The sequence below is a fragment of the Balaenoptera acutorostrata genome, chromosome 10 (assembly GCF_949987535.1).
Source record: "Balaenoptera acutorostrata chromosome 10, mBalAcu1.1, whole genome shotgun sequence".
Classification (NCBI taxonomy): Eukaryota; Metazoa; Chordata; class Mammalia; order Artiodactyla; family Balaenopteridae; genus Balaenoptera; species Balaenoptera acutorostrata.
Window position 1 is genome coordinate 31126771 of NC_080073.1, and position 15984 is coordinate 31142754.

General features: G+C 39.7%; 1 protein-coding gene across 12 annotated transcripts in view; it reads left to right on the top strand.

Annotated features, from left to right (window-relative positions):
• The window catches only part of CFAP20DC (CFAP20 domain containing), a 271882-nt gene that overhangs the window by 195304 nt on the left and 60594 nt on the right, over positions 1-15984 (top strand). For 11 of the 12 annotated variants that reach the window (XM_007192357.2, XM_007192356.2, XM_007192358.3 and 8 more), the window contains one exon: positions 15610-15813. The exons of the other annotated variant lie outside the window; for it this stretch is intronic. In XM_007192357.2, coding sequence (XP_007192419.2) covers positions 15610-15813 — 204 coding nt within the window. The remainder of the gene's footprint in view (positions 1-15609; positions 15814-15984) is intronic. 12 annotated transcript variants of the gene reach the window in all.

Below are 15984 nucleotides of genomic sequence, written 5' to 3' on the forward strand. Positions count from 1 at the left end.
ATCCTTGCTGGGTAGAGTAATCTTGGTTGTTGGTTCTTCCCTTTCATCACTTTAAATATGTCCTGCCACTCCCTTTTGGCTTGCAGAGTTTCTGCTGAAAGATCAGCTGTATGTTATTTGTTGCTTTTTAATATTTTTGTCTTTGTATTTAATTTTTGATAGTTTGATTAATATGTGTCTTAGCGTGTTTCTCCTTGCATTTATCCTATGGTACTCTCTGTGCTTCCTGGACTTGATTAATTATTTCCTTTCCCATATTAGGGAAGTTTTCAACTATAATCTGTTCAAATATTTTCTCAGTCCCTTTTCTTTTCTCTTCTTCTTCTGGGACCCCCATAGTTCAAATATTGGTGTGTTTAATGTTGTCCCAGAGGTCTCTGAGACTGTCCTCAATTCTTTTCATTCTTTTTTCTTTATTCTGCTCTGCGGTAGTTATTTCCACTATTTTATCTTCCAGGTCACTTATCCGTTCTTCTGCCTCAGTTATTCTGCTACTGATTCCTTCTAGAGAATTTTTAATTTCATTTATTGTGTTTTTCATCACTGTTCGTTTGCTCTCTAGTTCTTCTGCGTCCTTGTTAAACGTTTCTTGTATTTTCTCCATTCTCTTTCCAAGATTTTGGATCATCTTTAGTATCATTACTCTGAATTCTTTTTCAGGTAGACTGCCTATTTCATCTTCATTTGTTAGGTCTGGTGGGTTTTTACCTTGCTCCTTCATCTGCTGTGTATTTCTCTGTCTTCTCATTTTGCTTAACTTACTGTGTTTGGGGTCTCCTTTTCTCAGGCTGCAGGTTCATAGTTTCCGTTTTTTTTGGTGTCTGCCCCCAGTGGGTAAGGTTTGTTTAGTGGCTTGTGTAGGCTTCCTGGTGGAGGTGACTGGTGCCTGTGTTCTGGTGGATGAGGTTGGATCTTGTCTTTCTGGTGGGCAGGAGCACGTCCGGTAGTGTGTTTTGGGGTGTCTGTGAACTTATTATGATTTTAGGCAGCCTCTCTGCTAATGGGTTGGGTTGTGTTCCTGTCTTGCTAGTTGACTGGCATGGGGTGTCCAGCACTGGAGCTTGCTGGTCGTTGAGTAGATCTGGGTCTTAGCATTGAGGTGGAGATCTCTGGGACAGCTTTTGCCATTTGATATTTTATGGGGCCCGGAGGTCTCTGGTGGACCAGTTTCCTGAACTCGGGTCTCCCATATCAGAGCCTCAGGCCTGACACCCGGCCTGAGCACAAAGACCCTGTCAGCCACATGGCTCAGAGGAAAAGGGAGAAAAAGAAAGAAAGAAAGAAAAAATAATAAATTAAAATAAAATAAAGCTATTAAAATAAAATATTGAAAGAAAGAAAGAAGAGAGCAACCAAACCAAAAACCAAATCCACCAATGATAACAAGCGCTAAAAACTGTACTAAAAAAAAAAAAATACGGACAGACAGAACCCTAGGACAAATGGTAAAAGCAAAGCTATACAGACAAAATCACACGAAGAAGCATACACATACACACTCACAAAAAGAGAAAAAGGATAAACATATATGTCTATATACATATATATATATATGAATGGAAGAGAGCAACCAAATCAATAAACAAATCTACCAATGATAATAAGCTCTAAATGCTAAACTAAGATAAACATAAAACCAGAAACAAATTAGATGCAGAAAGCAAACTCCAATTCTACAGTTGCTCCCAAAGTCCACCACCTAAATTTTGGGATGATTCATTGTCTATTCAGGTATTCCACAGATGCAGGGTACATCAAGATGACTGTGGAGATTTAATCCACTGCTCCTGAGGCTGCTGGGAGAAATTTCCCTTCCTCTTTGTTTGCCCAGCTCCTGAGGTTCAGCTTTGGATCTGGCCCCGCCTCTGCATGCAGGTTCCATGAGGGCGTCTGTCCCCCGCCCAGACAGGACAGGGTTAAAGGAGCAGCTGATTAGGGAGCTCTGGCTCACTCAGGCCGGGGGGGAGGGAGGGGTCCAGATTGCAGGGTGAGCCTGCGGCGGCAGAGGCCAGCGTGACGTTGCAACAGCCTGAGGCACACCATGTGTTCTCCTGTGGAAGTTGTCCCTGGATCACGGGACCCTGGCAATGGCGGCTGCACAGGCTCCAGGAGGGGAGGTGTGGATAGTGACCTGTGCTTGCACACAGGCTTCTTGGTGGCAGCAGCAGCAGCCTTAGCATCTCATGCCTGTCTCTGGTGTCTGCGCTAATAGCTGTGGCTCGCACCCATCTCTGGAGCTCGTTTAGGCGGTGCTCTGAATCCCCTCTCCTCGTGCACCCCAAAACAATGGTCTCTTGCCTCTTAGGCAGCTCCAGACTTTTTCCCGGACTCCCTCCTGGCTAGGCGTGGCGCATTAGCCCCCTTCAGGCTGTGTTCACGCAGCCAATCCCAGTCCTCTCCCTGGGATCTGACCTCCGAAGCCGGAGCCTGAGCTCCCAGCCCTCAGCCCCACCCACTGGTGGGTGAGCAGACAAGCCTCTTGGGCTGGTGAGTGCTGGTCAGCACCGATCCTCTGTGCAGGAATCTCTCCGCTTTGCCCTCCGCACCCCTGTTGCTGCACTCTCCTCCGTGGCTCCGAAGCTTCTTCCCCCCTCCACCACCCCCTTTCTCTGCCAGTGAAGGGGCTTCCTAGTGTGTGGAAACCTTTCCTCCTTCACAGCTCCCTCCCAGAGGTGCAGGTCCCGTCCCTATTCTTTTGTCTCTGTTTTTTCTTTTTTCTTTTGCCCTACCCAGGTACGTGGGGAGTTTCTTGCCTTTTGGTAAGTCTGAGGTCTTCTGCCAGCATTTAGTAGGTGTTCTGTAGGAATTGTTCCACATGTAGATGTATTTTTTATGTATTTGTGGGGAGGTAGGTGATTTCACGTCTTACTCCTACGCCATCTTGAAGGTCCCCCCATACAATTGATTTTTAAATTGATTTTGTATCTTGCAACCTTGCTGAACATTTATTAGTTCTAATAGTGTTTTGTGAATTCCTTTGGATTTTCTATATATAAGATCATGGCGTTGCAGATAGAGATAGTTCTACTTCCTTTCCAATCTGGATGTTTTTTATTTCTTCTTCTAACTTAATTGCATCCACAAATTGGAGGGGTTTTTTAATAAATTTATTTATTTTATTTATTTATTTTTGGCTTCGTTGAGTCTTCATTGCTGCGCGTGGGCTCAGTAGTTGTGGCACACAGGCTTACTTGCTCCGAGTCATGTGGGATCTTCCTGGACCAGGGCTCAAACCCGTGTCCCCTGCATTGGCAGGCAGATTCTTAACCACTGCGCCACCAGGAAAGTCCCCACAAATTGGATTTAATTTCAATAAAAACCTTTTTTTCTTTCAATATATGTAAGATTTAATACTTAATAGTGTGGCCCCAGTATTGAATTGTAACACAGGCCTGATGAGCTCAGACAGGCCTAGAAAGATTCTACTGGTGTGACTCAAAAGAACTGTGCTTGATGCAAGAAGAAAATTCTGAGAATTCTCCTGGAACTAGAAGTCCATTTAATATTAATATGAATGCAGGTGTGAAATTACCTTTGCTGGCTAGCATCACAGTCCCTATATGTAGAGTTCTGATATGTATGGAGGTTCTACCGCCTAAGCTGGGTTTCTAGAATAAAGCATCTCCAGGTGATGGAGTATGCTTATTCTGGTTCTGCTTCTGAATAAGTAAGAGCATCTCCTCTTCTGTTGACAGCTTATCAGGTCAGGTATTCTCCCAGCTGCTAGAGATACACTGACCAAGAAAGATGAAGCCTCTGTCCTCAGGGAGCTTATATCTGTTGGAAGACACAGATAACAAACAAGTGCATACAGTGATTATAAACTTTATATGATAAAGACTTGGGAAGGAAAAAACTGGGTGATATAATAGAGTGGTAGGTTGGATAGAATTGTGGGCACTTTACCTAGTATCTGACTGAGTAGGTGACATTTGAGCTGAGAGCTAAAGTTTAAGATGAAGGCAGCCATGCAGAGAACTAGAGGATAATGTTTTAGGCATCAGGAATAGCAGGTACAAAGCTCCTAAAATGGGCATCTTTGAGGAATAAAGGAGGCCCGTGTAGGTGGGACATATGGGCAAGGGGAAAGTAGAAGAGGGTGACATCAGAGAGGTAAACAGGCCCAGATCATGTAAGGTCAGGGAGGACGTGGTGAAGAGGGTGGCCTTTATTCCAAATGCAATGGTAAGTCTTCGAAGGTTATTAAGCAAGGCAGTGACGTTTATATTCAAAAAGTCTCCTCCGGCTGCGTCCAGAATGGATTCAATAGGGCAGGCATAGAAGCAGGGAAAGCAATTGAGGCATTACTCCGATAGTTCAGAGTGGAGATGAAGAGAAGTAGCAGATTACTGGAATAATGGGGAAGTAGGACTGACAGGATGTAAGAAAGAAGAAACAGGCAGAATCAAGGATGATGCTTAGGTTTAGGACTTGAGTAGCCAGACAGATGGTCATGTCATTTACTGGGCTGTGGCAGACTGGATGTATCTGAGCCATCAACCTAGGCATCAAGGTACCACAATCAGGAATTGTAAGTGAACATCCCATTGAAAATCTGTGCTCTCACAAAGTGCCAACGTGAAGCAACTTTATGACAAAAGAAAAACAGAGGCTCTTACAAAAGGAGGTGCAAGAAAATTGTCTTCCTAATCCCCTGATATGGAAGAGTACTAGTAATTTTTAAGGAACGCTTATTGAAATTGATTTGACTGCTTGGCAAACTTCTTTCTTGCAATGTTTTATTCATATCTTAATAGAGTTCTCTATTATTAAGTTCAAATATTTTTAATTAAGAAAGAAGTACAGCCCTCTGGGTAGTATTGCAATCATATAGATAGCTGGTAATTAAACCTTTCCACATGTATAACTGCATTCAAATAATTTTGAATGAATCAGTTTAAACCTGCAGATGTCATTATGTGCACCTTTAAACAAATAAACAAGACATATATAACAGTCTTTGTGGTTCCAGAAAAAAGTTGGAGTTTTTGAAGAATTGCTATTTTCATAAGAATGACAAAATATGCTACCAATTACAAATTCAGGTATTCTCTTTAGAAAAAAAGACATGACTTTTTATAGGAAAAACATTGTAAAATATATATAACTTTTGAGTTTAATTTTCACATTTCCAGTTTTCAAAATCAGAACTGAATTATGGAAAGACACTTTTAAAGATGTTTTAGGCCATGGTATGATGTGAGCAAATTTTTCTCTTAATCATGAAGCCTTTTTTTTTTTGGATAATAAAAAAGGATTAGTTTCATCGCCTCCCCGCTGAACTTGAGCCCAGTATTAGAGCAGTGAATATCTATCATCATATATTTTTTAAGTTATAAAAGTTTACTATTCAATGTAATTTATGCTCAACAAACTTAGAGAAAAATGAATTTGTAAATTATTTTAGAGTTCTAAAGGCATTATTCCATTACATAAATTTCTGCATTTTCTAGGGTGTGTAATACTCTTTGTTCAGAAAGATGATGCCATCTTTCTCTCTTTGAATTTGCCACTCAAGTATGCCATTTGCAGCTGTCTTTCTAACAATACTGCATTGTTCGAAGAATTCATAAATGTCTTTCTCACCCCTGACTTGCTTCAGCTACAACAATATTCCATTGTTGCAAAACACCTGTCTCAGGGTCAGGTTGCCTTGTATGTTATACATCACCCTGGCCCAATTGGGGAGGTTCACTTAGGGATGACTCTCCCTCCTTCAGCAGCTTCCACCACAGATGCCCACCGACCTCATGCTGCCCTGATCCTTCCCTTTGCTGCCCTCAAGGCCTTCCCCAAACAGGGCCCTATGTCATGTCTATCCACATCTTCATTCTTCGAAACTGAGAAGTCAGGAGCAGTGGGCACCATGGTTCAGAGCACCAGCTCAAATCAGACAGACCTGATTTGAGTCCTAGCTTTGCTTCCTTTTTCTTATGTGACCGTGGACACATTTCTTAACCTCTTTGAGCCTTGGTTATGTCATATGTAAACTTGGAGAAAATAACAATACTTATTCCGTAGGGTTGTTTTGAGTATTAAATGAGATAGTACATGTAGAACTACTATCCCATAGTCCAACAGGATATTTTCTTGTACCTATTTCTGAGTAGTTAGAATTGTAAACCAGTATTCCTGGCATTCTAAAGCAGACCTTTCAATTTCAATCAAATTCTAGAAACTAATTATTGAGATTGTTCAATAAGTGATAACTATATATGCTTCTTGTCCTCTGCTTATCGTTGAATCCAGTGTTAACATAAGAGTAAATTAATGGGTCACTTCTTCCAGGTAACATGTTGATATTTTTTCAAAGATACACTGAAGAGAGAAAAATATTTAGAAGCAGGATGTGATGTCTCTCCAGTCATTCCCCAGAGACCACCCTCGATGTACTTGCCATGTTCCCAGAACTAAATTGTAGGTGTGTAGCTCCATGATTGATGGAGTGAATTGAACTTGGGCAGGACTGACAGCATTTCATAAACCGCACTGTTAACCATGGGAAGAATATTTCATTTATTAAATTGGACATTCCTGCCAATTAATAGTCTTTGGAAGAAGAGTCTGATATTTGATGTTTTGTTGATACTGTACTCTTTCCTTGTCTCTGTAAAAACAAGGTCATTATCTCAGTCTTATCTGTCAATGTACTGCTGGGGATATTGCTGAAGCTATAGAATTTGGTGATTAAATAACATTTGTGTCACCAGTAAAAGTATTTGAATTAGGCATAGAAATTTCCCAGGTGGAACTCACTCCTAGCCCTCTGCCTTCTTTTTGAATATTTTTCTGTCTGAACTGCTGCTGATACTACAGAGTGGTTTGTTTCTTTCACTTTCTTTGTATCTAGTGTCTAATTTAGTTATCCACCAAGGCAAAATGGTCTAGAATAGATGTATGTTAAAATAATTTAAGATGGAATTGTGGTTTAAAATCCAGGTGATGATATGGAATTGCAAGAGTTATTAGGACATTTTCTTATCTCCATTTCTGAGTAGTTAGTTATGCAAACAATATGCCAGTTACTCTGATGAAGAGGAGCAGTTTCAAATTCTCAGAAGTTTCAGAAATTGTAGCTAGAAAGTCTTGACAAAAATTAAGAGACTATCAGAAGTATGAATCAATGAAAATACGTTAGTGGTTTAACCCACACACTGTGGCGTTTCATTGTCAGTTCTCCAGTATTCCAATGCTAAGGTTAGCATCCTACTAATTGAATGTTTATGGAAGAAATCCATCTTCTTTGATGTCTTGTTCTTCCTAATTTTAAAGAGGATCAAGTCAAATTTGTCATTTTCCTTCTTTATGTAAGAGGTACTAGGCTATTTTCTAAACCCATTGAGATTGAGGTCTGTGATTAAGAACCTCGTTTGTGGCTTTAAGGATTTGGAGTACTTGCCATGTGCCAGGCCCTCTACAAGGTGTCCCATACTATCTCCAGTCTCCATTTTCACCCCTCATGAGAGGCCTTCCTTATTTGAAAGATAAGGAAGGAGAGAGGTTTAGCTTGTTCACATATAATAAGTGACAAGGCAGAGTATCAAACCCAGGAGATCTGGCCAGAAAAGCCTGTGTACCTTCCACCACACTGGCCCATCACCCTTAGTTAAAGACCACTGAAAAAATTCTGTGATTATTTTGTGTGGCGATTTAACTTCTATTGCCACTTGAAGCTTTGCAGTATTTTAATGTGCGGAAGCATGCACAGATGTTGGTATATCTGTCGTTAATGTTTTACAACCAGTTTTATATTCTAAACAGTTCAAACTTACTTAAAACTTATCATCTTCCCATTCCAGAAGCATCAGTTGGCTTGCCTCTGCTGTTTTCATCTCTATAAGCAATCTCAGTAATTGTTTTCCTCCTGGTTCTTTAAATGATATTTTAAACTACCACTTACTGAATGGCTACTATGCTTGTCCCATGTACAAGGCTACAATTCACCTTGTAGATGGCATATCCTTGAGTATAATATAAAACCTGTTCAATTTGGTTTTACTAGATTCCTTCTAGTCTATTATTCTTTTTTTTTTTTTTTTAAATTTATTTATTTATCTATTTATTTATTTTTTAAATTTTTTTATTTTTTTTTTTTGGTTGCGTTGAGTCTTCGTTTCTGTGCGAGGGCTTTCTCTAGTTGCGGCAAGCGGGGGCCACTCTTCATCGCGGTGCGCGGGCCTCTCACTATCGCGGCCTCTCTTGTTGCGGAGCACAGGCTCCAGACGCGCAGGCTCAGTAGTTGTGGCTCACGGGCCCAGTTGCTCCGCGGCATGTGGGATCCTCCCAGACCAGGGCTCGAACCCGTGTCCCCTGCATCGGCAGGCAGATTCTCAACCACTGCGCCACCAGGGAAGCCCCTAGTCTATTATTCTTAAACTCAGAAGATAGATGCTGGAAAATTACAAATTGTTTATCAACTCACTTTAAGGTTAATAAGAGATCAGCTATATTTGTCAGAGAATTCTTTCTGAAAATTAGCAAGCTGACTACCAAGGCAAAATGTATGGAAGTATATTTCTTTTTAGGTCATGGATTAAAACAGTACTCTATACAAATATAGCACATAAATATAAAGATCTTTTTCTTTAAATCTTTTCATGCCAAAAAAGAGAGAGCCACATGTATATAAGATAGATAGCTATCGCTTTGCAAGGAATTTTGCCACTGTTGGATTTAATTAGCCAACAATTCTTTACCTGAGACATTTTGAGAGATTATTATTCATGAATCATGAAGTATGGATTGAGTCAAGGGTTGTGAAGTGTCTCCAGGTCACATGCCGAAATGTTTGTGACAGACATTTCAGAGGCAACGTTGAGTCTGGTTAAGCCTATGTCCACGTGAACGCTTTTAACATAAAACATGATCTAGATTCTGACCAGTTGGTTCTTTTGTATAGCCTGACTCTTAATTTATGCTGTGCAAGTTGACGTAGCATCTCTTAAATTTAGCAAAGGTTTTCGAATTGTACTGTGGCTTGGTCTTTAAGTTTTGATTTATCTCTTTGTGTGGTGAAGACATGCTGAAAGCTACCATATGATTGTGAATGAGTTATGAGCTCAAGTATGTGTCACTTAGAGCTCATGTTTGTGGCTTCTGTCTTCTCTTCATTCCTATTGTTAGTGGGCCTGTGTCCCCAATGAATCAGAGCAAATTCTTGTGTGGGTAAGTAGCTCAAGAATTTGAAACAAGTCTTCAAAGAGTGCTAGTTGGAAAAGAGATGCTCTAGAACACTAATTTACCATGAGCTATTAGTATTAAAAATGTCAATATAGGAATTAAACACTGTCTGCAAATAGCAATAGGGAGGAGATTAATCTTCAAATTAAAATGCCGATTAAAGTTTAAAATTAGTTTTGGAAAATGGACTTCCACTTTTCTTGCTGTCGTGTTGGGGTTCAAAAAAATTCACAAAACTTTCTAATTACATCATTAAAACTCTTAATAATAAATACAAGTTTGAAACTACCATGATACTGACTCCCAGCCACATTTACAAACTGCTTTTTTTCCCCCCATTAAGACAGTCCAGAGTAAGGTGCCAATGATTGACTAATCACTTCCTAGGAAATCTCTCTTTGACTCTTAGACTTCTTTGCTCTTGTTGGCCACAGAGAAGTAAGCATATCATAAACATATATTTAGATGGATTTTCACAAACTGAACAAACACATGTGACCATCATCTGAATCAAGAAAGAAAACGATGCCGGCACCCCAGAAGCCCCATTGTGCTCCCTCCCTGTCACTCTCCTTTTCTGTCACTGTGCCCTCACAACCACCCCCTACCTGCCAAGACTAGTTTTACCAGTGTATGGTCTCTTGTGTCTGGGTTCTCTCACTCAGCATTTCATTTGTAAGATTCAATATATCAGTCATTTCAATATAGTGTCCTACTGTGTGACTCTCGCACCATTTATTTATCCATTCTACTGTTGATGGGCATTTGGGTAGTTTCCATTTGGGAGCTATTAAAATTATGTCTTTTGGTAGAATCCTATATTTTTTAACAAGACTTGGGCAAGGAAGTGGAAGCCATCTGGTCTTATAAGATTTAGGTTAAATTCTAGGTATTTTCATTCTTGTTACTTTGGAACAGTATTACAAATTTCATTTCTAAAACAGTATGTATAAGTAAATAATGCTTTCTATGAATATAAGCTCCATACTTCTAACCTGCCCCATGTTTTCCTGCCTGATGCTTAGAATATGCTTCCATATCACCCTTCCCATCCTTCAAGGCCCGGCTTGAAGAACATCTCCTCCATGAAGCCTTGCCTGATCCTACAAGAAGTGACCTCTCTCTTTTCTGAAATGCCAGACTATTTGGTATATCTCCCTTTTCTCACGTTGCCTTCTGTTATAAGAGCCACTATCCCTTTTGTAGTAGTAGCACCTTTTGAGTCTTGGTGTAACTTAAAGGAATACAAAGAGCCGGAAATTGATTGTTAGAACTTTTATTAAGAGTTTTTACAACATGATGTCTCCTATGCCCTAGGTATCAGGCACTGTCACAATGCAAACCCGATTCAGAAAGAGTCTCGAAGATTTTTATAGGCTCCAAAATGAGAATAACGACCCAATTTTCTCTCAATTCTGTTACTATCCCAACCATATAAAATAGAAGGACATTCGTCATCTCATCTTATTAACTGGTGGCCGTGTCTCACTTTGCCTCTACACCACCATTGTAAACTCAGCCTTGTGTCACCCACAGTTCAGTAGAATTGGGTCTTATCTGAGGCTCACAAAATTCTATAGGCAGATATTTAATCAATTAAACTGTTCCATCTTAAAATCTTTGAGAACAGGGACAAGGTGAAGGGCATCAAGTTGAAAGATTATTTTTGTTTGTTGTGTTTTATCATTTTGCTGGGGTTATCGGTTTTCCTCTTAATCATTATCAAAGTTCTGTGTGATTATTAATGCTATACCTCAGTATATGTTACCTTACTGTATACTCATTTCTGTAGAACTCTTAATTGCCCTCCTAGATCATAAGGCCTGTGAAGGCAGGGGCCACATCATACTTGTCTTTGTAACTTCACTGTCTTAGGCTCCCAAAACTGTCTGAAAAAAGATCAATGAAAACAAATGGCTTGAATGCTTTATTGCCTGGGAGTCTGAGCACAGCTGAATTATATAGCCTTGAGCCCATTATCTTGCTCCTAAAACAAATCTGATTGATAATGTCTCCCCTCTTTCCTACAAGGATATTTTGAGACAAAATTGGGTTATACATAACAGTTTGAGCCTTTAAGAGAGAGAATTACATAAAACACTTTGCCTCTCAGGAGTTGCATAATTTAGTTAGATGACATCTTGTGCTGGGTCTACTTTAATGTGAAGACTTTATTGCAAGCCTTCTTTTGTAAAAAAATTAATAAATGATTTAACCTTTCTGGTGATTTTGAAATGGTTTAAGAGATTGCAAATCAAGAATGTATCAAGGGGGGCTTCCCTGGTGGCGCAGTGGTTGAGAATCTGCCTGCTAATGCAGGGGACATGGGTTCGAGCCCTGGTCTGGGAAGATCCCACATGCCACGGAGCAACTAGGCCCGTGAGCCACAACTACTGAGCCTGCGCGTCTGGAGCCTGTGCTCCACAACAAGGGAGGCCGCGATAGTGAGAGGCCCACGCACCGTGATGAAGAGTGGCCCCCACTTGCCACAACTAGAGAAAGCCCTCGCACAGAAACGAAGACCCAACACAGCCATAAAGAAAGAAAGGAAGGAAGGGAGGGAGGGAGGAAGGGAGGAAGGGAGGAAGGAAGGAAGGAAGGAAAGAAAGAAAAGAAAGAAAGAAAGAATCTATCAAGGGACTAAGTTAATTACCTCTCTCTGCCACCAGTTGCTCTATTCATGACCCTGGAGAAAGTTGCTTCTTTCTCTCCACTCACTTTTGGCTGTCCCTTCCAGGGTGTTGTCAGAATACATTTTACTGTTGTATCAAATAAAATCATGGAAATATAGAGTTCTAAGCAAAGTTAGCACCACCAGTTTCTAGCACATAAAAAGGTCTCAGTAAGTATTTGTGGGATAAATTAAGGAATGATCAATCCATTTCCACCACTGCAGATTACTGCAATATTCCAGGCAAGTATTTACTTCCCCAACCTCTGCTTCAATACCTCTGGTGGTGGAGAGAGTTCACTCCCTATGAAGGCCACTCATTCCATTTGTCAACAAATTTAATTACTATCACATGCCACCTTAGACTTCTGTGAGGCTTTTTCTAATTCTACTGGGCAGTTGCATCTTAGTCATATCTCTTGTAGTATTGATCATGATACATTATAATACCCCAACTTATAATACCTGTTAGGTCTCCCTTTCTAGACTGAGCTCCATGAGGACAGAGATGTGTCTCATTTTCTTTATACTCCCAGCTCCTAGCATAGTACAGAATGGCTGAAAGGGGCCAGAGAAAGTGAGAGGAAAGAATAATAATAACAGGGAGCATATGTATTGATTGCCAACCCAGAGGTCTCCTAAGAGGGATGTATTCACCCCAGAAGAGGTGTATCAAAAAGAATCAGCTGAGCTTCACACTATTTCCATTTATTTTTTTAAGCTCAGCCATTTTCATTTCTATTTTTTGTGTGTGTATGTTTTATACCATACATACTATTTTAATATAGTTGTACATTTGTTTAATTTTATAAATAAACATATATTGGAAGGTACATACTCAAACACGTTCTGATAAAGGCACAAATCGTTGAGTTTGGAGACACTTAGTATAGCTGTTTGTCAGGTACTATGCTAAGCATTTGATATACATTATTTTAGTCCACCAAAAATCCCATGAGGTATACACTATGGTTCCATTTTATAGATTAAGAAACTAAGGCACAGAGAGATTAGGTGATTTGCCCAATCACATATAGCTGGTAAATGATGAAACCAGTGCCTGGACTCAGATATGTGTGGCTTAACCACTGCAGCATTCTCTCTTGTTTTTCTGTCTTAGCACCTAGGGTTGTACCCCAGGCACAGTATAGGCTTGTGGATTAAATAAACAAATCAAATGGCTGAATTAATCATACTAAGTACTTATAAAAGCTTTATTCTTAAGAAAAATTTTGAAAATAAAATTTCCTTTTTCATTGTAAAAGCACGTATTGTCAATGCAAGCCAAATAACATACCTATGTGAACACGTTAGAATGTTTAGTTCCATTTCTTGACAGAAAAACTGAAGTGAAGGACAGCAAGTCACATATTTACTATTGATCCCAAAGTCAAATGGCTAGTCTTGTTTTCACATCTAATTACTGAACTACTTTTTTTTAATTGAGGTATAATTCATGTACCATAAAGTTCAGGAGTTTTTAGTATATTCACAACATTCTATAACCACCACCACAGCCTAATTTCAGAACATTTGCATCACCGCAGAGAGAAACCCCATACCCATTAGAGATCACTCCCCATTCCCTCTCTCCCCAGTCCCTGGGCAATCACCTGTCTCTCTTCTATCTCTACATATTTGCTTTTTTTGTATATTTCACATAAATGAAATCATACAATCTGTGACCTTTTGCTTCAGGCTGCTTTCACTTAGCATAATGTTTTCAAGGTTCATCCATGCTGTAGCATATATCTTTATGGCCAATAATACTCCATTGTATGGATAAACTAAAATCCATTCATCAGTTGATGAACATTTGGTTGTTTCCACTTTGGGGCTATTATGAACAATGCTGCTATGAACATTTGTGTGTAAGTTTTTGTATGCACATATATTGTCAGTTCTTTTGGATATATCCCTGCAAGTGAATTGTTGGGCCACATGGCCCATGTTTAACATTTTGAGGAACCACCAAACTGTTTTCCAAAGTGGCTGCACCATTTCATATTCACAGCCAGTGGTGTATGAGGATTACAGTTTCTCCACATCCTCTCCCGTACTTATTACTGTCTGTCTTTTGTATTATAACAATCCTAGTGGATGTGAATGGTACCTCATTGTCATGTTGATTTATTTTTTCTAATGACAGTGATGTTGAGCATCTTTTGTGTATTGCTCCCCTATTTCTTTGGAATTTAAATTATTTTTATTTTCTTCTTCTTTAAAGTGTTTTTCATTGGAATATAAACTTTGTTTTTCTTCTTGTGATATCTGTTTTGTCCCAAGAACTCTCAAAGCATACTAAATACTCATGAAATCTCTTATTAGAGATTGCATGACTTCTCAGGGTGCCAAGCTGCTGGAGCCATGAACTGTAAGAATTTAAGTGAGTTTCCACTGGCAACTTTCCAGGAAATCTCCACATCACATTATTAGATCACAAGCTTTCATAACCCCCAAGTTATGATGATGATAATGCTTTATTAAAAAGCTTTTAATGTCATAGAAACACCAAGAATTTTTTTTCCAAATTATATTTTCTTAACTTTTTACATCCCTATGAGGCAGAAAAGAAGGCAGTAGCCATCTCAAAGGGTCTTCCAAGAAAATAAGTGTAGAGATTTGAATATCTTAAAAATTCTAGTGTATCATGGAAAAAAACTTTTTGAGCATAATCACTGATTCTAGATGTACCAAAATATTTCGAGATTGTTTTCAAGTTATATGCCAGTCCTGGATGTAAATCACACTGCTCATTCATATGTGATGCTAACATTTCAGCAATGTTGAAGTTAATGTTAGCTACCAAATTTGGTTTAAGCCAGAGAGAAAGGAAAGGGCTTGAAAATTCCATATGCCAGTTTCTTCCCTGTACATTGAAATAATATTTATACTAGCCTCTGAAGATTTGTAGTAGTAGTCTTGACAGATTACACATTTAGTGAAGTCCGTGTGAGTATAAGTGTTTATGGTAGCTCCAAGGTCTTTCTGGCTTTCAGACCTTACGTGTTCTTATCTTCAGTTCATATTTTATTTGATGGCTTTTAACAGCATTAGTCATTCTCAATTTTACTGTAAGTTGAATTTATTTGCTCATAATGTTCACACTGATGAAACTGATCAATTCTCTTGTAAACTGGACTTTTTAGGGAAAGTTATTCTTCTTTTTTAGAAACTGCTTTGAATTTTTGTTTATTTAGTCAATCCTCGAATACTGGTTGGGCACCAGATGTGAGAAATACAGTAAGACAGTCGTGGTGCTTGCCTTTGTAGCACTCATAGACTACCTGTGGACTCCAAAAGCAGTTACATAAGTGCAATTGTGATAGCGCTAAAAATGAACACTCTAAGATTCTGTGAGAGCACATAATGTGGAGGAACTGATCCAGTTTGGGATCAAACTGGATCAGTTTGGGGTTGTCAGAAAAAGCTTTTCTGAGGAAGTGACACATAATTTGGGCCCTAAAGGATACCTAGGAATTAGCACACAGGGAACTAGCATGTGCACAGGCACCAAGACAAACATGAGTTCAGTGCTTTTGAGGACCTAAATGAAGTGTGGCTGACACGTCAGGAGGAAAAGACAAGGTGAGGCAGCTGGCATAGGCATCATATAAAGGCATTTTAAGGATCTGGGCCTCTGTCAATCGGGAGCCACTGAAGGGGTTAAGGCTGTAGAGTAGCATTTATTGGTAGCCCATAAAATTAAGAAAGGCCAAGTGACCCTTTGCTGTGTCACTTTCTTCTCTCTTGGTCAGGAATATGACTGGAGAAACTATCAACCCAGCCAGATGAGTGAATCCGAGTTGCAAATGCTAGCAAGCCTACAGCGGCAACAGAATGAAGAACTGGAGGACACTGGGGCTCCCCATGGCCTGAGCGCATCCCAGGTTGACAACTGTAATGTCAGCATAAGTACCAGCAGCGATGACACAACCACCTGGAACTCCTGCCTGCCACCCGTGAGTCCAGGGTTTTGCGTCTTTGTTTACTGCCTTTGTCACAAAGCCCAGCCTTGCCTGGGAAAACTAGGGCCAAATGAGGACACTCCTATGAAATCTATCCTGAAATAGTGTTTTAAGTCTGGGGGCATTGTCTTGTCTTAAATCATCTTATTTACCTTCAGATAAGGT